This window comes from Tachysurus vachellii, chromosome 16 (genome assembly GCF_030014155.1).
Source record: "Tachysurus vachellii isolate PV-2020 chromosome 16, HZAU_Pvac_v1, whole genome shotgun sequence".
In the NCBI taxonomy this organism is placed as follows: domain Eukaryota; kingdom Metazoa; phylum Chordata; class Actinopteri; order Siluriformes; family Bagridae; genus Tachysurus; species Tachysurus vachellii.
Window position 1 is genome coordinate 11,879,573 of NC_083475.1, and position 25,032 is coordinate 11,904,604.

A 25,032-nucleotide genomic window follows, 5' to 3' on the forward strand; every position below is an offset into this window, starting at 1 on the left:
GACTTTACACAACTTTATTGAAGTTCTGTATATAAATACACATGCACATTTCAAATGTAAACCCAAGTAAACTCAAGTTCAGCCAAACGCTGAAACCCCATTCGTCATGCAAGGATGTCAAGAGTGTTAGCTTTACAAAAGACTCCAAGCAATAGAACATCCTTTAACAGAACTAAATGCCAGTTATACTGCTGGACAATACATATTCTCTCTTCTTGTGGTCTTAAATACAATTTGTTTTGTAACGCTTACATATAAATAAATAAATTTATCAAATGTGCACTCACAGAGTGAATTCTTATATACATTATATATAAAGCCTACCTGTTTCATATAGTCTGATTATCCCCATTCCCTATTACACAAAGAACATACAGCAGTAGCCCCACTTTTTGTGTAGTTATTAGTAATCCCGGCACCCCCCCGCCCACCAATCCCCTAAGCTAAAATGAGGAAAAAAAATCTTTCCATAGAAGGCATCAATCCAAAAAAAAAAAGAAATTCCTTAGTCAAATACATTCTGGCTGCCAATCTGAGAGAGCAGGCAAATTTCAGCAGTCACTTAGAGCATGTAGGTTCATGGTAAGGAGGGTATGTGATGAACAAGTGAACTTGCACCTACAGCTGCATTAACATTAGGTGCACGTGAGAAATGCAAACAAACTAACATCTGTGCAAACAGGCAACAGTCTGAGATTAGATTTAAGGCGAGGTGATGGAGGCAAGAGACAAACCTACTGTATCACCAAAATGTTCATAATCTCATTAAAAAGCATCTACGGTGAAAAAGAATGAGACTAACTTCTGAAACAATGGTAAAGCTATGGTTCTTAAACATCATGGTTTTAAGAAAGCCTTTGTTTTTGATGTGGTTTAAAGTCAGAGCCAGAAGACCCTTATTTGCCAGGCTTAGGTTACTCTAAAAACCCATAAGGAGGCATACAGCAGCAGCACAATTGACTAAAGATTTCACTTTACATATCAGCACTCTTCTGACATGAGTGAGAGAGCTTCTTGATAGATTTTCCATTGGTTTAAAGACATCTATCTGAGCAGCTGAAAGACTGGACACCAGAAAGCTATATTCCGCTTCTGCAGTATGTGTGGCACTAATACTAGCTCTAAAAACATAATGGAGTGTGCAACAATAACAGTCAATGAAATATTATCCTTAAAACCCAGTGGTTCCCTGTCAATCCAACGTTATATACAAGGCAAAATAAAGATAAAACCTTTAAATGAACAGCACACTACAATGAAGGTAACTGTAAGAGCAACATTGCTGACATTTAGACCTCTGTTTAGCCAGTTCAGGCTTTCTTTGACCATCAAAGCTTTAGAGGCTTAGAATGAGCAGGGGCAGGGGAACCATGTGGAAAACTGAGAAGAAAAAAAAACAAATAAAAAAAATCGCCCTGCTGTAGAGGCTAAATTCACAAGGGCTCTTATCACCCAGTCCCTCCAGCTGTGGTACTCTCTAGACTTGTTGCTCTCGATATGGCTTCAGATGACAGACACCACCTTCCTGTGATGCCAGGTCAGTCCCACCTCAGTTGGTGTTCATGGAAATGTCATTTGGCTCCAACTCTTCATCCTGCTCGTTGTCATTTAAGTCTTCCTCCTCTTCGTCATCATCTTCATCACTCTGGCCATTGACCTCCTGTGTCAAGCTGCTCCCTTGTTCCTCAATGTCCTCACGATCGAGAGCAAAGTAGCCTGTTCCTTTTACCGTGTCCTGACGCTGGTAGAATAGGACATATGCTGCTTTGGACTACACACAAACAAACACATTTTGGAAAATGGTTTAAACTGTTGTAGCTGTTCTCAAGTCCAAATGAACCACAACATCTGATGCCAAACAAGGTTAAAATGAACTGTATACTAAACTATAACTGTATAAAAGATCTCTCACCACAATCTGATCCTCACTGACTGGAGATACAATGCTGTCATCAAAGTTGTACCACTTGTCATCGTCCTTGTTTTTGGCATAGGCCGTATCTAATAATTGTGTCAAAGTTATGTGATTCAATATGCACAGTAAAGAAACCCATGCTAGTGACATTGTGCGTGTTTGTGTTTGTACACTCACAGTGGCCTCCTCCCATTCCTCCATAGTGGTTAGATACAGCAATGAGGCTGTAGCAGCACGGCCCAGCATTGGGGTTGATCAGAAACTCAGACATGTCTAGGTCTCTGAACAGAACAACAGAAGTGACCACAAATTATAGATTAATATTATCCATAATATATACAAGCATGGTAAATCTAAGCATAGTAAATGAAAGCCTACCGAAGGGGAAAGTCCACCAATGAGTCCAGCTTATCCCTCATGTAGCGGCTGTAAGAGAAGCGCTTCAGATGGACCACTAATACAGGAGGCAGGGACCAGAGGTCGAGCTTTTTTGTGGCCTGCTGATGCTGCTTACAACTAGGACAATACCTGGATCCACACACATAAAACCAGTTTTAGCCTCACATTAGTTAATAATGAATTTGTTTAAGCAATTAAACAACTGAATCAATAAAACATATACACTCACTGAACAGTTTATCAGCATCACCTCTTCATCTATACGATTCATGCACTTATCTAATCAGCCAATAAGGTGGCAGCAGAGCAATACATAAAATTATGCGGTACAACAGTCTCTAAAGTTTTCTCAGTGAGGTGAAATAAAGAAAATCATCCAGTGGTCAGCAGTCCTGAGGACAGAAATGGTGTGTTGATAACAGAGGAATGGAGAATGACTATGCCGGTTTCAGCTGACAGAAAGACTGCAATAACTAAGAAAACCACTCTATGCAACTTAGGTGAGCAGAAAAACATCTCAGAATGCACTACAGAATGTGCAGCCTTGAGGTAGCTCGGGCACAGCAGCAGAAGACCATTGATTTGAAAAAAGAAACTAAAAATAAATTAAAAAAAAAAGTAAGATAAAAAATATGTAAGTTGCAATCTGTGGACAAAAAGTACATTGTCTAGCAACAGCCATGCTGTATCAATTTATTCTTCACTGTGTATCTTCTATAATGAAAATCAGAGAAGTCTTGTCCTCAGTGTGAACCGAAATGCGAATATTCTCTTTATATGGCCTCTGAGCTTCTGACCTGCTGCTTCTCATTCTCTTGGCCAACACTTCATTCAGCATAAAGTTCAGAATCTCAGAATATGGGGCCCAAGTTTAAAAATGGAATTTGTACACTAGAAATGTACTGGCTAATGTGATAGCACATTACAGTTATTTTTGTTGTTGAACATTATACATTTATATTTATTTTTATTATGTGTTTAAAATCTATCCATTATCCAAACTTGTCTTGACTGATCACTTACATTTGCAACAAATAGAATATTTTGTGCATGTTTTTGGCAAAACTATTCCTTTCAGTATCTTATCAGAAAAAGTGAAAAAGACAGAGGACAGAAGCGAACACCAAAAAATTCAAGTAACAGAGCAATGAAAATTCATTGGGAAAATTGGATATTCTCAGCCTCACCATGGGTCCTCTGCTCCTAACTTTTCTTTGGTAGTGAAGAGTTCTATGCAGTCCTTTAATTTATAGAAGGCCTTCTTTTGAGGTTTGTATTCCATGCTTTCGTGCTTATCAAAGTCCTGGGGCAAGAGAGGCATGAACATGGGCATTAATAATATGAACAGACTGAAAAAAAAAATAATAATAATAATAAATCATTTACCTCCACTAAACTTTCATCAAAGTATTTTTTCTTCATCTCTGGTTCCCAGTCCAAGGAGAGATAGGATCTGTCTGTGAGGCAGAGGATAAAAAAAGAATCAGTCACTGTGCCACTGATTTATAATTATTAAAATTATAGAGGAAGTACAGAGTGGCAGATTAATGTTAGTCTGAGCGTCATACCACTAAGTCGAAAGTGTCCCTCATCAAATCGGATCTGGCGTGGTTCTTCTTTAATAAAACTCAAATCAGTCTTGCCCATATTGTTGAACTGGAATGTGAAAAGTCGCTTTTTGTGGCCTGTGAGCTGCTGGCCTTTGGTCGTGTTCTCTGGGCCCACCCCATTCTCCAAGTCATTGTCCCCACCCACCGAATCTTCTGACTGGCTGTTGTCATTCTCTGATGGGAGTTCCTGGTCCTGACTGGACTCATCATCCTGCTCATCAGTCTCCATTTCACCTGAAATCAGATTCACTGCTCTGTAAGGTCCATTTTCTCACACCACTTCCTCCAAACGTATTTGCTCAGATAAATATGTAGTGTCTATTTTAATCTTTAGATACAAAAGACGTTCACATTAAAATCTATTTTGTAAATACATGGCAATACATTTGTTTTAAACTGCATCCAGTTCTGAAATAATGTCCTGCAGTGTAGTAAAAAAAAAATGTATGTAGATTACAGTGTGTAGCTTGTAGAAGTCAGCCATCACAACTCATATCACCTTAACCTCAGACACTATACAGCCCCTAGTTAGAGCATCCTTTGTATTCTTGTTCATCAACAAACATTAGGATCTTAAAGGCTGGACTAAAAAGTTCCTGTTTTTAAATTTAAATAGAGTAAATTTGCTTCTATCTGTGCAAGAAGCTGGTTCATAGGCACATTTATAGAACGATACCAGACTCTAGCAAAAGTCCACGTAAGACAAGAGGGTTAAGTGGACAACCCAAAAACAGTTGTGTGGATCATAACATCCAATTTAGCACTTTTTTAAGACTATGTTATAAAAGCAAGTGTATTTAGATTTGAGCATGCATTTATTTCTTTAATATTTTTCCCATTGCATGTTAACTATATTAGCTTCATTCTGCTGAACAGAATTCTGTTTTTGCCAACCCATTAAATTAGTTTGACAAACCATTCACAATAATACATGCTTTGTTAGTAGTAGCAAACTCCTGAAAAAATAATTAATACAAAACAAATTTAAAGAATATCTGTATATTTAATAACCCCACATGAAGATTTATAAATGTGGAGCTTTCTGTGCCTACTACTGTCCTAGTGCTATGAAGGCCTTTTATTTACAGTGACTTTACAGTGACTTGAGGGTTTATGTTACAACAATTTATAAGATATTTAGACAAAATGCAAACCTCTTTGCTCACAGAAAGCAGACATGAGCCAAAAGAAATGTCTCTGTGTTTCTGAGGTGACTTTATGTTGTTATTTAAATCTACCCTGAAAATGGTTAACCATCAAGAAAATTCGGGCCAAATTATTCATGTTAGCTTATTGGTACGGTCTTTAAAATTGCCATGAAAATAAAAATTTATTGCAATGTAAAAATGCAGCACATGTCAGCTTGTTTAAGTGTAAGGCACCTTGAGCACAGGATGAGTGTGCTTGGTAGCTTGAGCTTGATTGTAATTAAAGTGATGAAGATGCTTTCTGTGAACACAAGGGCATAAGAAAGGATGCACTCAAACAGCATGCTTACTGGGCGAGCCCTCCTCCAGAATACCGTTAGTGGCATTGCCATTGATGGCGTGCTGCTTGGACAAGTGCGTTTCTTCACAATCCTCTTCTCCCAGAGCGGAGCGCACAAAACGACTGTAAATGTGACACAGAGAAAATTTTTACCTGTGCTCTCAAGCTAACTTTTGGAAACATGACTACTGGCTGTGGAAAAGAGAGGGACAGGGGGAGTTATGGAAACAAAAGGGAGGAGAAGGGGCCATACCACAGACGGAGAAGTAGCATGTTGTATAACTTCTCCTCACTGAGAGTGCGTGGGATGGTTATGAGAAAGGGTAGACCAAACAGGGGTGTACTGCTATGGTTATAGCCAGACTGCTTATACTTCTCTCGCAGGTGCACAGGAATCACCACATGCTCTGTGTCCTCTAGCCGGTTTACTCCAACCTCAAACCTATACAGAAGTAACATGCAGTCAATTTCACACAACTAATACTAAATCTTTCACCAAATAGCCAAGAAGAATGTATTACAAGGCTTTCTGAACTAGTGGCTTAAACTTAGTCAAGAGTCAATTAGCTTTTATTGTCATTTCAACCATATATAGCTGTTGCAGTACACAGTGAAATGAGACAACGTTTCTCCAGGACCATGGTGCCACTCAAAACAAAAACAGAGTTAAGGACTTAAGTAAGTAGTCCTAGCCACCTAAAATGCAACTGTGCAACCTGGTGCAAACAGTGAGACAGTGAAAACAAAAAATTACAAGACAATACACAAAAGACAATAAACAGAAACAGTGCTGACCAGTGTAAATACTGTATGTTCAGAGTGTGGACTTGATATAAAGATTAATATCTAAAACTGAAAAAGTGCATCATCTGTATCATAATCACACAAAAGAACTACAACAGCTCATGTATTTGGGAAGTGCTAGCTCAATGGATAAGACTTTGGACTACTGATTGGATGGTTGAGCATAAATCCCAGAACCTCCAAGCTGCCACTGCTGGGTCTTTGAGCAAGGCCCATATCCTTATTTAACTCAGTTGGATAAATATGAGATGAAGGTCATCTGCCAATTGCCATGAATTTATTAGCCCTAATTACTATAAAACAGCTGCACAAACAGCCATGAGGATAAGGTGCTTGGGGGCTGTGATATGTTATCTGTGATAAAATGGTGGATTCTATCTACTACCAGACTAGATTGTGGTACCTCTAAACAGTTTGTTATGAATATATACATCTGGGTGTGACACTGAATGGCATTACACTGCTGTAATGAACTGAACTAAAGCAGTAGTTCAGGTTCAGTAGTTGTTATCTGATGGCACCTACATAAAAAGACTATGATGTGTGACTATGTGTGACTACAGCCCTATTCGGACGGGACTAGTTTTCCAAACGACGTTTGAGTTAGAATTTTTTTCTGCCGACGTCTGTCATTTAATGTATGGATTCGGACGGCACTAACATCTCTGTGTTTATTACGGAGGTAGGAGTGTATGTATTTTACATGTGGGCGTTGCACAAGACCACATGTCCAGGATGCGTGGATTGCGTATGGTCATATGACCGATCAATAGTAAAATGGCAGCGAAAAAAATAGTAAAAAAAACAAATGTAAAAAATGTTTAACATCATATGGTTTTATATAGAACTTCTTATAAACCCACTGGAATAAATACTTTTTATATAATTTTCACGTTATGTAATTGACTATAGAAATGAAAGTACTCTTACCTGAAACTGATATTACAGTAGCCAGTCTTAACAATTTACGTGATTTGGCTCACAATTGATTTGGCTTAACAATTTTTACACAGGTCGTGTGAGAAAAAGACAGACATGGCAGATTCGGACGGGATTAAAATCACAAAATAAGTCTGTGAAACTGAAATTTCTCTAATGAACCCCTGTAAAACTAGTCCCGTCCGAATAGGGCTTATCTCAACTCGAAGATACCATAAATCCATTTCAACCGACATGTTTTTACTTAACCTTGCCTAGGATTTCTTCCTATAAAGACTGCAGTGTGTACAGAGCCAATATAAAAGATGCAGTCTAAAATTATGCCCGAAGATCCTAAAACCTTACTAGCCAAACATGATTTCCTCACAGACTAACCATTAGGCTTTAGGATTGGTGTTGTTGAATAACTATGTGCCACTACAAATTGGACTGAAGCCTAATTATTTTGCAATTCAAAAACTAAAATGTCAAAACTTCACCATGGTATTAATCAGGTCACCACACTTACACTGTTGCAGTCATTTTGTTCCAAAGCATTGTCATGATTGTTTTCATTTCTGGCTAGATCGCTGACCATACTTACACGTAGATATCATCCCTTTCCATTATACTGCTCAGGTTCTCATTAGTTGCAAAGATTCGATGGAACCGGTGGTTGTAGATATCTGTGACAATCATCTAAAAAGCAACAGCAAAGCAGAGCAAATAATCTGTCAGGAATGAATGTTTCCCCTAAGACCTAGACATTGTGAAACCGTAACTGTGTACCTTCTCCGCAGGCACTCCGGACAGTAGCGAAAGAGAAGCACAGAGGTCTGAGATGTAGCCAACTTTGGGTACTGTCAGCTTGTACTGTGAAATGCAAGAATAAAGAGCAGAAAATTCTAGTAGATATTAAAAGTCTCTCTTCCAAAGCCAGGTTGTTAAGGTTTTTACTAATGAAATAAAATGAACATTTAAAGATGTTGCAGCTCCAGATTAGACTTCAGACATTCTAAGAGGAGATACCAACTCTGTGGTCTTTGAGGACAACAACCCTAATCAATACACAATTGTCAGACTGTATATTTATAATCACACCCTTTACTGTCACCCAAATGAGGATGAGGTTCCCTTTTGAGTCTGGTTCCTCTCAAGGTTTCTTCCTCTTCCATCTAAGGAAGTTTTTCCTTGCCTCAGTCACCTCAGGCTCTCATTGTGGATAAATACAAACACATTTAAATATGTCTGACATTAATTTCTGTATTATATAAATCTTTGTATAATATTAAATTTCTTGTATTATGTTTCTTATGTTCTACAAAGCTGCTTTGTGACAATGTCCATTGTTGAAAGTGCTATAACAATAAATTTGAATTGAATTGAACAACTAGAAGATCCGTAGTTAGCACAGTCTTGCTATAGGTTTGAGTAAAGAATAATAATGTGTACACACAGCACATTTATTTTGCTTCTCCACCAAACAGCTTGGCTCAGTAATACCTCTGAACCCAGGACTATCCGTATCCTGTCAACGTGTTTGTTTCCGTTTACCATAATCCCACAACACCAGTGAAAGGAAATAGATATTCTCTGGGTATTACTGAGTGGTAAAGGACAGTATTTGGGATTTGCCCAACCCAGATGGTAAATTTTCCAAGGCTCACAGGTCAAGCTGTTGCAAATTACTATAAATTAATTTTTTTGGCCAATCAATAGTTTGCTCTATCTGTATCTGACCGAATGATCTGGTGAAATTTGTAGAGCAGAGCCAAGTGCCACCTTTTGGTGGAAAAACACCAATTGTTTACCTGTGTGTGTTTGGTGAGGGGGTCCAGTCGCACCAAGTAGACTTCTATTGTCCGTTCCTTCTTCATAGGAAGAGGAAGTGTTAGGTAACAGAATGGATCAAAAGTCACAGAGATCTTTGAACACACCGGGCAGACCAATGTAGACTTAAAGAGACCGTGAAAAATATCCACGATGATGGAGTCATTCCTCTTGATGTGGTTCTCCCAGGCCTCTTCAGCTACTACCTGAGAAGTGAGCACTTTTCAGTGATTCAGTGTAAGCAGTATGTGTGCATGATAAATACAAGGTGCTAAACACAATAGTATACTGTAAAAACCATAACAGTTATTTGGCATATTAAATAATGCATCAAGGTCCTATATTATAAAAAATGTGTTACAAGTTCATAATTTAAGCACCATGTTTAGCAGTAACTGGCGACAAGTATAACCTGAATTACTTATATTTGGGGAAAAAAAGTTCTTGTAATTCAAAAAAGAAAAGAATTCAAGGCACGATAACAGTCACTAATTTAATGTATGATTTTACATTTACAGCATTCAGCTGACACTCTTATCTCATTCTTATCTCATTTTATACAACTGAGCAACAGAGGGTGAAGGGCCTTGCTCAGGGGCCCAGCAGTGGCAACTTAGTGGCCCTGGGATTTGAACTCACAACCATTTGATCAGTAGTCCAACACCTTAACCACTAAGCTACCAGTAGTATTAGTCACAATAATTAAAGATGTCTAGGAGTAAAATGTTTGTTAAAATATGTTTACTAAGCTGTTGCTGCCTTGACATTATTGATATAATTCACAGCACACTATCAGAGGTATGGGGTCAAAACTGACAGTACATTTGAATTCATTCATCATATGTGTGATGCATCGTATGTCAAGCCACACACAAAACCCCACAGAGCCAATCAAGAGACCAAGAGGGAAAATATTCATGAATAATGAATCTGCATATGTTCTTATTTATGTAGTTTTTAACTGTTATTACTGATTAATCTGATCTGGAGAGAATATCCAACGGTGCATGCATGTGTGTGTCTTTGTCACATGTTATACAACTATTAAGTAATTAGATTATGCAAGTGTTTATTACAAAACTCAAATCAATTATGAGAAGAATTTATAGCACAGGAACCTGCAGACTGTAAGGTACCTTGTCTGGTCTACTATCAGCATCTTTGAGTTGAATGTAGGGCTTCTTCCTGATGCGATTCAAGTCCTCATGCAAGCCGTCAAGAAGGAAGGCTAGCAGTTCGTGGGAGTCCTGTTGCTGGTAGCCTGAGAACTGAGGGGCAAAGCGCCCTACTTGGGTCTAAACGCACAGACAGAACACCCTTTAACAACCACTAAACCTTGCAAATTGTTATTAAGCACAAAACAAAATACAACTATTTCTTCCTTAAAACTGCCAACAATTATCTATAAAACAATTTTGTTTATTATAGCGTTCTAAAAAATTACAATATACTAAGATGCCCTGGTCAATCTTTATGCAGTTACCACAATAAAAAAATATAAAAATAACAAACAAGCTCAAGCCATTATCATTTGTTTGTTCTGTTCTAAAATATTTGACACTTTACCTTGAATGGTCTAGGAGTGACGTAGCTGTTTTTGCCAGACCAGAGCTGTTTGATGAGCTCAGCGTAAGCTTTAGCGATCTCTCCTTTCATTCCTAAAGTGTTGTCCTCATTCAGCTCATCCTGATATTTGTCCTTCAGGAAGTACTCGGTGAGCGGGGGAATATTACTCAAACACTGCAAGACAAACAACGGACAAACAAAAAGATCCATATTACAAAATTACAGCAAAAACTCACAAAAAAAAAACAAAAAAAAAAACAACAAAGTGGACAAAGTATATACACCCACTGCCTGCTTTCCCCAAACACGAACTGCTTCAAGTGTCATCACAACACTCAGCAATACAAAACATCAATGTTCATCCTGCAGGTCCCTGCAGTGCCACTTTTTGCTGAAACCACTAATTCATGCTTGCTGAGGAAACATTACAGCATCCCTAGGTTTTTCAATACTCTTTAAACACTGCAGTCCATCTTCTAGAACATTCTTTCATACTGTATTGCTTGATTTGCATGCACACAATCAGAAGCGAGACAACTATCAGAGTGCTAGTAATTTATAGATTCCCCTATTCACAAATTCAGTAAATATAAATTGTATAAAATCACTTTATTCCTTAAATATCAATTCTTAAAAGTTTGAAATGATCTTTGTGTAAACACACTCACTAATTCAAGTGTTTCTCCCCATTATGAAAACATTATTTTTCCTTAATTTGGTAATTCCATAATTCGTACCGTTAATGTGTATCTTTCAACTAGATATGTGAACACAGAGTACCTTTAAAATTAACTTCAGGCACTTAATAATTGGACCTCGAAGACCACCAAGGTACCTTTAACTCAAAAAAGCTAATTATAATTGCATATCTATATTCTCTACATTACATGCATCTCCCCTGGTAAAAAAAAAAAACATTGCTAAAATCTATAAAACATGCATCTTGATGTCATAAGAGCAATGACAAAGGAAAAAAATAATTTAAAAAACAGGTACTGAGAAGGTAGTAAATGAGTTCATGAGGTGAATGCATGACCTACCTGTGCAGCAGAGTTCATGAAGCAGGTATTGCCCAGGTTGGAGAGGCCACACAGGCCTGCTTTCTCACTGTGCCTACTCTGGTCCGAGTACTCGTAACTGCTATAGGGAGGGTAGGATGAAAGGCTGTAGCTAGAGTTTTTCACACTGCAGTGAAAGAAGTGCCAGGAAAGACAAAAAGACAGATGGGGGAATACAAGAAAAAAAAAATAATTAGAGGAAGCATGAATCCAAGCGCATGGTCCAAAAAGAAGCTGCATCACATCATAAATAAACCGCTGACTTGAGTTTCCTGTTCCCATAAACAAATATCCAAATCCTATTATTTTAAAAGCCTATCCATCTAAATGCCCGAACGTCCTACAATCCAAACTGCCATCCAATGCATACAAAAACATAAGCTCAAACATCAAATCTGGCATGCTCAGTGACTACAGTCAGCACTCCAAGTCTCGCACGTCCTCCCCGCCAAGGCCCCAGTGAAAGCACATGGTTTTGCAGCAGACCTCTGGGTGCAGTGCACGCCTCGCTCCCATTGATCTGGCTGTGTGGTGTCGCCGCTCAGCACTCTCTCGAGCCTCTCCGGCCTCAGGCACCACCAGCAGCACAGGAGCATCTCCCCTCGGCCGCCATGCCCCCACAAACATGCAGAGAGAGAGAGGGAGAGAAAGAGAGGGGGGGAGGTGGAGGGAAAGAGGGGAAAGGGGAGGAGAGGAAGTAGATAGCAGCTCCCAGTTACTGCTGAAGCAGGGAAGCTCTGCAGGCCAGTGGTGTCATCCGAGCTTGTCCTGTCCCTCCCGCTCCAAACAGGAGAGATGGAGAAAGACAGTGGAGAGGGAAGGGGGAGGAAGAGACCTGGTGGGGGTGATATTTATAGAACAGAAACAGAAAGCTAGTAAGGCAGCTTCAGTAGCCACCGGGATGATCAGCTAGAGGGGAGGGGGAGAATGAGAGAGAGAGAGAGAGAAAGCACGAGAGAGAGAGAGAGAGAGAGAGAGAGAGAGAGAGAGAGAGAGAGAGAGAGAGAGAGAGAGAGAGAGAGAGAGAGAGAGAGAGAAGGTTGCGGTATGCTAAGCAATCCAGGTGCTAAGCACTCCGGATGAGACTTGGGACGGCACTCTTGTTGTGTGACTAAGCATTTCTGTCGAGTGCTACAATCCAATATACAGAGAAGAGAAGCCTGTAATTGAGCACACTACCCCAAACACAGCACTGCAACGAGCACAGAAAACACAGTGTGAAGGTCATAAAGACTGCAGAGTTTACAGAGATAAAAAGCTCACAAAGACAGACAATGATGGAGAGAGTCTCTTGGGGGGGGGGGGGGGGGGTGATGAGCAGTGGGCAAAGATAAAGAGCAAAAATGCAGAAAAGGGGGGAAAAAAACTATGACAAAAAAGACAAAAAGCACTGTTCTGTACGGTTCTGCATCACCACTAGACTCATGGTTAATTATTTATTAGATTCTACTTTAGCACAAACGGTGCCATCTAAGACAGACACAACATCTGCAATTTTATTCTATACAATTACAGGCAGTATTATTCTGCCTACATAGTCACTGTTACAAGCAGACGAAGGAGAATCCAAACAATTAACACTTGCTATTTTCCCCCCTCACACACACACACAGAGCAAATTCTTTGGGCAAACGGGTTGGGAAAAGATGACCGTAAAGAGGAGGGTGTGCTGAATATTTAACACACATTTCAAACAGATTTGCTAAACAAGATGCTGCATAATGATGCTGTGCTGAGAAGGATACACATCAGAGGAGATGCATGCCGTGTCATCATTCAGTCCCTGTTCACTGTATATAATGCACTGTTTGGGGCGTAGCCATTTTCACACTCTTTGAATTCTAAGTGGACAGATCAGACTCCCTACATACAGATACACACGGAGGTCACACTGAAATATCAAAGAAACAAAGCAACTTCCTTCAGTTTCAAATTTACTGGTGAGAATGGAGACTAGTGCAGTTTTCAGACACTACAGCTGTCAAGTTCTGAGGTCTTGGAGCACAGTTATCACAGCATTATGCTTTTTGTGGTCAGGCATTAATAAGGATGGAGAAGAACAAAACCAATGAAACTCTCTTCTACTGAAATGCTATTTTTCCTCTCTCTGAATGATTTAATCATTTGGTGGACTGCTTTTGTCCATAGCCTTGCTTTAGGACCCAACAGATGAGGCTAGGCAACACAAAACATTCCCAACTTTAAATCATCATTTAAAAAGCTTTAATCTCTGAGCCACCACTGGCACTTGCTTTCTTTCTCAGATTTAACCAACAACACTAAGATCTACCGTACAGTCGACCACTAATCCCTCTGTTTTGTGAATACAACGCTGTTTCATTGTAAACTTTATTGTTTTTTATAAGCATATTCTCTAATATGATAATGCAAACATAGAAAACAGAGAAATGTCATCTAAAAAACTAGGACGAGTTGTAATCGGCTCATGAGGGCAGAAATAAATTATTCACATTATTCATTGTCTACCTTGTCCAGCATCTGACTATTATTATTATTACAGCCAATGGGTAGTGTATAAAAGCGACATCAGCATGATATCTGGAAATCACTACCCACCCAAGTCTATGAAAAGTGTAGCCTTGACCTGATTTATTGAGATTTTGTTGTGCCTGGATCTGGGTCACATTATCTAAGCCTGGTATCAGCAAATATTTAGAAATCTATTAGACCAAAAGCAAAAACAAACAAAATAATATCTAAATCTAAAACTATTATATAAAACAGCTAGTATGAGAGAACATTTATAAGTATAGGGTGTAGATTTATTGCGTACTCAGGGGATGCATGACAATTTTCACTAATCAAACATGAATCTCATTTACAAGAAAACACTGATTTAGCTCATCTGTATATTTTTGTTTTTAACTATAGTGAACCACAAACACAAAGAAGGAGTAAACCTGTGCTTCTCTTAACAGCCTTTACACAGACTACAAATTACAATAGCAGCTTCAGTACTTCTTTAAATATCATATTACTCTATATAAAACTATTACACAAAAATGTTTTTTTTTTTTTAAACTCTCGTGGAATTTGGGCAATCAGGTATGAAGCCTGTGAGACAAAGAAAGGTAAAGTTGGTTATATTAGAGAGCATATTTGGATTTACCCATTCTCAGCATTTTGTTAATTCATACGTTCATATTTACTAACAGCTTAGTTAGTCGAGAGAAAAAAAAGGTTCAAATAAAGAGATATGAAAACGAGGAGGTTCCTTTAAAATAAAAGAGGAAAGTGTCCTTGTGTACTCATACAGTAAGCTGTTGAGTAGAGACTTCCATAGTTTCAAACCAACAACCTACATTTATAACTCCTAACTCACTACTGTCCTAGCTAACAACACTATCCACTAGTTAATGCAGCCATGTTAAATGCTTAAATGGACAAGTCTTTGGGCAAGGATTTGGGCTACTGATCATAAAGTCTTTTTTGAATGACTTTGCACCACCAAGCTAACACTGGTGGATCCTTGAGCAAGAAGCCCACAACTGTTCAAGTGTATCCTGTTGTACCTGTTTATTAGTAAAAAGTTAACCCTTAATTTAAAGATATTCACCTGGAACAGGTTGCTGAACTATCACATTTTTCAAAATGCATAAGTTGCTAATACATGGTAAAACTAGAAAAAACGAATCATTGTAAAGTCGTGAATTTAACAGTCATCAAACAGGAATACAATTAAAAACAATAAAATTGTTTTCACAGCAATCAGACAGCATTCATACAGAAAAAGTGGTGATATATAAGGTGGCCTTCTCAAATGCATGCAAATGATGAAAAGCGGTGAAAAAGAGCACTTCAACTTAGTTGTTTAGTTGTGGATATGGATGTTATCACTTCCTGAGGTTTGGTGTCAGCATGCAGTTTTTTAGAAGGGCAAACACACACAAACTAGTGAATTAGTGAACTAGTGGACACTACAAGCTAAATCTAAACCTGTGATCACTTAAGCGCAGCTCAGAGGGTCGGTGTGTGTGCTGATTACATATAATCCTCATTTCCAAAATCTGCTGATTCATAAAATGTCATCATTTCTTTCTGTTGTCCAAGGTTATAGATGTACTTTAAAAAAGTAAGTACCTCACAATAACAGTACCTCGCATACATAAATTAAATTATCACTCAGCTATAAGAAAAAAAAAAAAAAAAAAAAAGAGTTTTTAAAAAGGCTGCCAATGCAAATGAATCCTGAGATACAAAAGCCACCCTTAAGCTCCAATTATGTCCAATTAAGTCCTTTATGTAGAGAGATACCAATAAAATTAAAGGTAGCATTTGAGGCAAAAGGTAAAGTACCATCTTCTTTTTTGAAAGACAAAGAAAAAAAACACTTAGGTTGAGGGCGATTTTTTGAATTAGACCTTCACTAATCTAGACCAACAACCAACAATAAAGGCTTCTTCTCTTTAAAAGTGGCTCATGTAATAAACACAATAAGAAAAAGCATTTTCTATTTGATTTCACCAGTAGCAACAGTGAGACACAAAGATGTTAAAGAAAAAAGCTTTGATTGAAAGAGGAAAGACTGTTGTCTCTGGATTGTGTTTGAGACTAGAACATTTAGCGTTCTTTCAGTTCCGAGATGGCGCCACATGAGTGACAGCCAGTCACAGCAGCTTTGCCTTCCTTTCTGCTTTTTTAGTTTCTTGGCATGTTTTTTGTATTTTTATGCACTTTATCAAACCACACAACTAACGGGTCCAAGCTGGTAATCTTTGCAGTATGCCAATGTGCTTTTTGTTTGGACTATTTAGAATTCCCTCAGGAGACACCTTCAGCCACGGCTCCATTGTTTACACCGGGTATCAGCTGTTAGCTCTAAGTTGCGCCGGACTTCTCTACGGGCAGAAACCGGAGATTCCTTCAGAGATACAGAGAAGGGAAAGAGGCTGCAGAGCAGGACTGAGACGCAAGGAGAGGAAATTGAGGTATATACCATGTTAACCATCTATTATCATGGGAAATGTCCACTCAAGTCTCCAATAAGATGGATGAGCTAACAGCGCTAACCCAGCTGCAGAGAGAATACCGGGAGTGCAGCCTTATGGTTTTTACTGAGTCATGGATGAATGATCTCACATCGGCCTCACTGGTAAGTCTGGATGGTTTTAAAAGTGTACGGGTAGACAGAAAAGTTGCGGAGAGCAGTAAGAAGAAATGAGTGGGCCTGGCGGTGTTATTAAACGAAAAGTGGTGCAACCTAGTGCACACATCAGTGTTAAGGAACATCACTGAACCAAAGACATTGAGTTACTCGCTGTCAGCATTTGACCAGATTACCTTCTGAGGGAGTTTTCACACACGATCAATGTGTATGGACAGAGCCGATGCCACCGCTGCGTGTAAGTTATTACACAGTGTTTTAACTCAGTTACAGAACCAGCACCCACAGTCTCTCCTTCTCATCTCTAGTGACTTTAACCATGCCTGCCTACCTTCCACTCTTCCTACATTCACACAATCCATTCAATGCCATACCAGAGACAATAAAAACACAAGACCTGCGGTATGCAAATGCAAAGGACGCATACAGCTCCTTTCCCCTACCCCTCTGGGCTGTTCAAATCACAACCTTGTCCATCTGCTTCCTGAATACACACCAAGAGTGAAGAGAGAACCAATACAAAAAAAGTCTGTGAAGATCATCAGCCTCCAGGGAGATGATCTTCAAAGACTTTGTTTGTATTGGTTCTCTCTTCACTCTTGGTACTCCATACAGAATACTGTACCATCAAACAAACCCTGGGTGACCTCTGAGCTCAAAAATCTGCTAAACAAAAAGAAGAGGGCTTTTACTTCAGGAGAAGGTGAAGTATGAATTAGGAAAGATAAAGACAAGAAAGGTTGACGTTCCAGATGGAATCAGCCCCTGACTGCTCAGAGAAATGTGGGGTGGTCAGATACATCCTTAATCTGAGCCTCAGCCCGGAGAAGGTCCCAGTCCTGTGGAAAATTTTCTGTGTGGTTCCAATAACAAAGACTGCATACCCCAGGGAGCTGAACCACATCAGACCTACTGCCTTCACCTCCAACCTGATGAAGACCATGGAGAGGACCATCCTTGGTCGGGAAGCTTGAGCGGTCGGGGTGGATTATCACCCGGCTGCATATTCAATCAACTACCTCACCAACAGTTAACAGTATGTAAGGTTGCATGACGGTGTCTGAGGTGGTAGAAAATTGTCTTCTACCACTCTTGCAGTCTCTTCCTACAGTCTTGTAAAGTTTGTGAATAAGAGTGAAAAAAAAGCAGCCGTATATTAATTACAGATTTATACTCCATGGCAAAACTGAACAAATGTCTTTCTTTGACCATTTAGAGAGACTACCTATACATTTGTGAATTTCCCTCTAGGGTTAATAAAGTGATATATCTGATATCAAAGAACCATAGGAAAGCCAGGCTGATCTTGGGAGCTCTTATATCCAGTGTCACTAGTGGGCTACAGCAAGTCAGTGTGACTGCCTTAACTTCCACATATCTTCACATGCATTAAGCAGTGATACACTGCAGAGAAAACCAGCACATACACAGACACTCCAAACTGGCCAAAAGAACACACACAAACTCTGTCCCAGTACTCCAAACTGTTCCCCTCCTCCTTTCCCTTGTGCACTCCAGCAAAACAGCTATAAAAATAATGAAGGCATCAGCCTTGCTATAAAGCATTTGCTAGAATTTTGCTGCCGATGCAGAAAACTGTCGTCGCTGAATGGCAGAGGATGAGGGAAAGGAGGTTATTTGGCGTGCTTAGCTGGCTCTGAAGTGCACAAACACACAAACCCATGCGGTCTTTGGGTATGTTGTCAACTATATTAGACCCACCCTCCCATAAACCCATCCCACTAAACCACGCCCAATTTGGCGCTTACTTCCTGCTGCTGAAGCTGCTGTTATGATTGTTTGTGAGAGATGAAGGGGAGATCTTTGGTAAAGCAGAGAGATTTGAAGCACCAGATGACCTTCAAAAGATAAAGAATATCATGAGTTAGAAGAAATTAAAGCAAAGCCTTTACAGCTGTTATTCTTCTTTTTGTATATATAATGAAATGGGTTATGGAAGCAACTTAACCAAAGTATAAACAGAGTGTAGCAGCTATGCACAACATGACAAACAGTAATAAAGGAAGAGATGAAAAAAATGGGTAGCAGAAGCTGTACATGATCATGGGGCTGTAAGAGGGCTTTTCAGGTTCTTATAATCATGAAATGGTAATACACTAGAAACGTATGATTTCATGGTATAGTTCTTGTATTAGTATTTAGATTCCACTAAATAAACACCCACACAGAAGATGAGAGAGAGACAAACATGTTGATTTGTGATGATTAAAAATTTTTAAAAATAATAAAAAAAAAGCGTTGAGTAATATGAAAATCGCTTACTTCGACGTAGTGGAACCTCGAGGCCAAGTTCCATCCTCATTCTTCTGCTCTATAACAAGAACCTGCAAAGAAAGTCACACATAATTCAGCTGAAGTTTGAAGGATTTAAAATTATCTTCGATATCCAAATACTTGTGATCTGCTTAAGGCATTTTCCCCTTCAGGGCTTGCAGCCTATAACATCAAGCACAGATAAAATGTTCTTATCCAGTCCACCAAATAATTGAAACATTTTCAATAAAAACAGACTTGTGGCTTGTCACTGAACTCAATTGAAAAAGCGCTATTCTCTGTTATATTACACTAGAGGGCAAAATACAGCAAAGAGCTAAAAAGGTTACATACATGTAAATTCTTTATTTAAAAAATTATCCAATTTAAATAAAATCTCATTTGGGTATATGTAAATATCTCATTCAGTATAATCCTAATGAAGTCAATTTTAGTTCCTGGTTGCAAAACTAACAAATGTCACATTTATTGCTAAACCATAATTTGAAAAAATTGTATTCTTGGTTGTGAATGTTAATGTGTCCATGCATTCAGAATAGAGCTTTGTGATGCGTTAACGGTCAGTACTTATTTTTATCCAACCCGCCTGACATGACACTAATACTGCCGGTTACCTAAAATTGACTTTTACACACTTACATAAATGTTGAGCTACAGAATCTAGACATCTTTCTGGACAAACTTTAAATGAACAGCTGGGACACACACCCCTGCTGCTTACAGTCACTGTCCTTTACATAACCAGCTGTCCTTTTTCCAGTCAGTCCAGAAACATCAGAAAACACTATTGTGGACCTTTTATGATGTGTTAAATGTAGGGCTAACTACAGCAACACCAAAGTGAAACGTGTTTATGCAACGGATAAAGGTGTCATACAAACTAAAGGTAGCTCATCAAAAAGCATAAGAAACATTACAGTGCATGCTTTTAGAGAAAAATAATGAATCACACAGCAGTGTGACAAAGCTGAAGGGCATTAACATCATAAAGTTGATTATTTTCTTGTAATAATATAAGTGCTGCATTCCTTTAATGACAGCATTTTGCCAATACTTAAAAGTATGTAAAAAAAAAAAAAAAAAGAAAGAATATTTATAGTTACACCTGAGCTGTAAACAGCCGCTCCCTCACATTTCTCATTAAGTTTGAAAAAATACTGAGCTTGATACAGAGAAACTGTAATGATAAAAAAAATTAAGAAAAAAATAGGGGTGGACTCACCCACCTTTTACACAGCGTTAGACTTGACTGTAAACATCTACTTAAAGAAATAAAATATTTTTTAATAACATTTTTATTTGTCAAGTAGAGGATTTCGACCATAAAAGTCCCTATGAAGTCCCTATGAGTGCTACTTGTGCATCATTTTTATTTTCAATTTCTTTAATAATTTTCCTACCTGCCCCTGGTAAAGTCCAGCATCCTGAATAGTGCTGTCCGGTTTGTTCAAAGGCTCAAAGGTGTTACTCATATATTTGTTCCACAACCTTGTCTCCTTTTCATCAGGAATGCTGAACAGTTTGCGCATCTCCTTTTCGATAGCGTCTGTGAGGGACAAGTCTCATGTTATGCATCTGTGAATTCAGGCATGCTATGTAGTGTGTCTAGTCAAAGTTGTTGAAAATTCAAAGTAAAATTTATACACTGGACAGAGATTCTGACTTCTATCACTGTTTTCATATTAATGATGAAAATATTAACCTTTACGACTTTAACACTGTTCAGATGTTATGAAATCATTTTCAACCTTGAGTTCCATTAATTCAGTTTTAATCTACAATGTGGAAAGCATTCATGAACAGTCTGAGCCTTTGTAATTTGTACGACAGACTGAGCCTTTGTAATACAGGTCATTTAGAGCATAAACAACATTTTGGGGTGGTGGTGGGGTGGGGGGTGTTCCTATGAACACAAATCGTTATCTGAGCTAAAGAAAGAGAGGATCAGCAAAATGGCTTGGATGACATTAACTATGGGTGTTGGGTTTAAGTCACCAAATCACAAAAACTTACCTATTGTGTCCGCTTTACTAAAGCGTCTAGTGATGACATTGTCCATGTTGCTGTCTTCACATAGCTTTAGCTCAGTAAGGTAGACCTCCACTTTGCAGTGCTTCACAAACATCCCCTGCTCAACCACCTACATGTACAGAGAGCAGAACCAAGATGTCAACAGGGAAATGAACAAATTACTTGGAAATTAGATATTAATGCCCAACTACAGAAATTGTTTTGAAAAAAGGAAGTGCAATAAAAAAAACAGTATATGTGTAAAGTCACTGCTCTAGAACAAGACCTGTACTGAAACACGAAAATGAGAGACGCTTAATTTAGCAACCGTGCACAGAGACAGCTGAAGAGACCCCTACTATTTATTTCACACCACTCCTCCACAAGTGAAGCAACAAGCTATAAGGATAAACGGTCACTTGTTCTTGGTTTGCATTTGCTATTATCAACACAGTCAATGTATATAGATTAACCCCATGACTCCTACCACTCTCAACTGAGCAAAATGATTTGACTTGACTCATGTCTGCAATACTAGCTCTAGCACACGTTCACTCACTCCCTGTCTCTCTCCCTCTCTGACCTCAGCCAGCATTCCTCCTCTTTCCAAATGAGGACACACAAATGCAGGTGCCTTGAATTAGCATCTAGGCTACATCAAGCACCAGCCAAAACGCTAAATCCAATCGGCCTTCCATGTACAACTAGAAGCCATCAAAATTGAGGAAAAAATAATGAACCTCTTGCATGTTGTACCCAGCAGATCGCTCCATGTAACGTTGCAGTCATCCAGAGTCCCTCTTAAAATAGAAACGCACAGGCTACTTGATACCCCTGTGACATACATGGCTAAAAGGGGAGGAACAATCAGGCTAAACAGAAACTCCAGAAGCAGCCATGATGCCTTGACTGGGTACGTTTAAATAATCAACATGGCCATCTATTATACTAAAATACGGAATAAGGAAGTACAACTTGTGGAAGTAATGTAGAAGGACAGAAAAGTTTTAGTACTATATTTACGCGTGTTAAGACGTGACTTATTGTAAAGTCAAAAACATATTTTGGTAATAAAATAAAATGAGCATGTGAGCAACTGCTAGATGTAGCGCTTAATATCTTATGACTGAGGTGAATGGAAATGGCTCTGTGGAGAACTATATCAACAACACAATCTCACCAGCCTTCACTCAACATCACACAAACATCCTCATTGAAGCATACAGAGCATTTCATCCACACATTATAAAACACGTGTGTACGCCTTCACAGATAAAAACTTACCTTTCGGGCGATTGGTTCCTGGCCCTCAGTCAGCCCATACCAACTCACTAACTTATTCCAGCCCTCAGTAGGCACAAGAATGTAGTCCAACTCATCAATAAGGTGCTCCTTAATGTCAAGAACATCCCCATCTAAAACAGTACAAGACAGAGACAGGCGTTGGTCAAATGTGTGGCTAACAGTGTATACTTTAATGAAATACTTAATTGCATAAGAGTAATGTAATTGATATATGATTATACATTTTTTTATTAACATATAAAAAATTTTATATTTATTATTAATTTATTAATATATATTTTATTATTAACATATGAAAACTCTCATTTGTGGCACAACATCAACGTTCTGAATGTAAACATAAAAACAAGCAGCTCTTTTCCAGGAAATCAAAAGCTCCGGCTGACCTTTAAGGAGACCCGAGTTGTCCACTGGTCCAGGGTAGACATTCTGATCTCCCATCTGGTACTTATCCCAACTGTCAAAGCCCACATATTTCTTCCACTGCTTAAACCAGTGACTGTCTATTAAGTACCTGTTTCAAAAAAAAGTTACATTTATTACATTTATATAGTTAAATCTCTACATGAAGGAAAAAGCAAAGTAAGATACATGATAATATATTTCATTGTAATATCTATAAAAACAAGCAAAGAAGATTATAGTTTATTCTTATCTGTATAGCAAATACCAAATGCTGTAATTCTACACTACACTTTAACCACTCAGTAAAACATACATGCTGATGCATTCAGTAAACACATGACCTAAAGCAGCTCAGTACATTACATCAGAATCAGTTTCAGAATCAGTTTTATTGGCCAAGTGTGTTGATGTTGACACACAGGGAATCTGGTTCCAGCTGTTTGTGACTCTAAAAATGTCTACAGACATAAATAACACTATACTATACAAAACAAGACAAAACAGACGATGAGACGGTACATATATGACTGATCAGTTATGTACATAAAGTGTGAGAAGTGCATGGTAGTGCAAATAACAATATTGTGCAATATTATGCTTTTTTTGTGTGTAACATGTACGGATGATGTGATGACTGACAGTTCAGTTCTACGTGGAGATTGTCACAAGGTGCAATCAGATACAATCTGTCTAAGAGGACAGCCATTTCTAAAAAGGCTTTTATGATCAGTGAGATCTCTGATATATGAGCTCTTAATATAATATCCATTAAAGCGACTGATATTAGACAGATCAATATGATACTTGAGTTAATCTGAGCTGTTGCTACAATTCTACAGTTACAGCGCAGCTTCAAGTCCATAAAATATATGAAGGCGCAGTCAGTCAGCACCATCATCCGTCCCAGTCCTGAAGCAGCTCATCAGCACACACGTCAACGTGTCTGTCTGCTTTAACACATCATACAGTTTTAGTTAAAGTGCTGATGAATCAGGGGTGTCAGAGCAGCCAAACTTCAGAGCTGAAATCTTCCTTAATTTAAAGTCACGGTCCCTGTATACGAGTGTTTTAGGTCAGGACGAGGTGGTTCATGAGAAAGATTCTGATGACAGGTGCCAATCTCTCGTCTCCACCCTGGCTGGTCATCACAGACGTAGCTAACGTTAGCACAGTTAGCTAATTTAGCAACTGGCTACAAGCTATAACGCCTTTTCGACACTGAGAGTTTAATGGGTTTGGTAGGTATTTTTTAAAACAAACACCAACACTAATCTTGTTCGGTTAGTGGGAGTTAATTAAACCTTAAATGAAGGAAAACAAACCCTTTCGCTGTTTGTGTTAACGAACGCTCAGGCCGGCTAAGCTAACAGCACCGTTAGCTAGCTAGCTGTCAACACGGGACGTTCTGCTGATTTATCCTCTAATGTCGCGCTTGTCATCACATGACTCGGGCTGCCGAAGCCTACACCACTCCTAGGGAAGCGAGTTGTTAAATTCTCACCAAGTGTCTCCTTTCCGGAGCTGAGTTTTGAGCAGCGTAGCGACGTCTCCTCTCTGAGTATCCAGATCAGCTACTCCTCCCTCCGCCATCTTTCCTTACACCCTTGCCCCACTGCATCATGGGAAAGGAGGAGCGTCACAGTCTTACGTCAACGTGAACGAAGATACCATTTCAGCCAATCGTCGTCAACATCGAGGCTTCGAAAAGAAATGAGCTTCTGATTGGTGGGATTAAGTACACTGGTGCACTAGTTAGCTTAGCGCTAGGTAAACGGTACACATCAACACCATAGATATATATACACTAGATGTTGCCTTGTATAGGGCAGTACATTGGAACGAATGCGTCAACTGAGCCGCCATCTTGGTACAGGGGACCCCCTCCTCTTAATACATTAGCGTCAATGTAGGCAAAGAAATAAAATCACCATAAATCGTCATGAATGCCATTTTCTAGTTTTTTTTGGTCGTTCCAAAAGGTCAGATATGTATTTATCATTAATTCCAATTATCATTAATTTAAGGTTTTGATATTAAGATAATCTACTTTTTCACAATATAATGCATAGTGCTAGTAGGTCTAAGTTTATTAGTTCAGGGTTCCCACTCTTTTTCAGAGATCATTTTCCAGGACTTTTCCAGGACATTTCAAATTTAGCAAAAAAAGACACGGCTCACAGATTCACGGCCTAAAGTAATATGTCCTTCTCTCCAGAAGTCTTAAAAACAACGTACACTTTATGGCTATTACTTAACTATACTTTTAAAGACAATTTGTCATGTGAATGAAATTTCAACATTTAT

At 38.8% G+C, this 25,032-nt stretch overlaps 1 protein-coding gene across 5 annotated transcripts; it reads right to left on the reverse strand.

The window, feature by feature from the left end:
• On the reverse strand, positions 1–24,401 carry LOC132858652 (ubiquitin carboxyl-terminal hydrolase 15-like). 5 transcript variants are annotated; one of them, XM_060889031.1, is made up of 22 exons: positions 24,230–24,401; positions 22,710–22,837; positions 22,303–22,433; positions 21,022–21,148; positions 20,409–20,554; positions 18,997–19,058; positions 18,483–18,572; positions 11,571–11,715; positions 10,531–10,704; positions 10,101–10,259; positions 8,946–9,170; positions 7,924–8,007; positions 7,739–7,833; positions 5,666–5,854; positions 5,423–5,535; positions 3,883–4,158; positions 3,701–3,771; positions 3,502–3,617; positions 2,294–2,443; positions 2,093–2,196; positions 1,913–2,001; positions 1–1,771 (listed from the first exon to the last, which is right to left on the reverse strand). In XM_060889031.1, the coding sequence occupies exons 1-22, from the start codon at positions 24,316–24,318 to the stop codon at positions 1,550–1,552; spliced, it is 2,985 nt and encodes a 994-aa protein (XP_060745014.1). In that variant the 5' UTR covers positions 24,319–24,401; the 3' UTR covers positions 1–1,549. The 5 variants fall into 5 exon arrangements, with proteins under 5 accessions (XP_060745014.1, XP_060745016.1, XP_060745017.1 ...); XM_060889033.1 differs by lacking the exon at positions 18,483–18,572; XM_060889034.1 differs by lacking the exons at positions 22,710–22,837; positions 24,230–24,401 and adding an exon at positions 21,759–21,818 and having other exon boundaries at positions 22,303–22,429.
• Positions 24,402–25,032: the final 631 nt, after the last annotated feature.

What these genes read in the sequence shown, in the direction of transcription:
- LOC132858652 (XM_060889031.1), bottom strand. Translation starts at nt 24,318, where the DNA reads ATGGCGGAGGGAGGAGTAGCTGATCTGGATACTCAGAGAGGAGACGTC. An exon ending in TCATGAACTCTGCTGCACAG is followed by an intron (nt 10,705 to 11,570) that starts GTAGGTCATGCA and finishes TTTGTCTTGCAG; the next exon opens with TGTTTGAGTAATATTCCCCC. An exon ending in CCCTCACCAAACACACACAG is followed by an intron (nt 8,008 to 8,945) that starts GTAAACAATTGG and finishes TGCATTTCACAG; the next exon opens with TACAAGCTGACAGTACCCAA.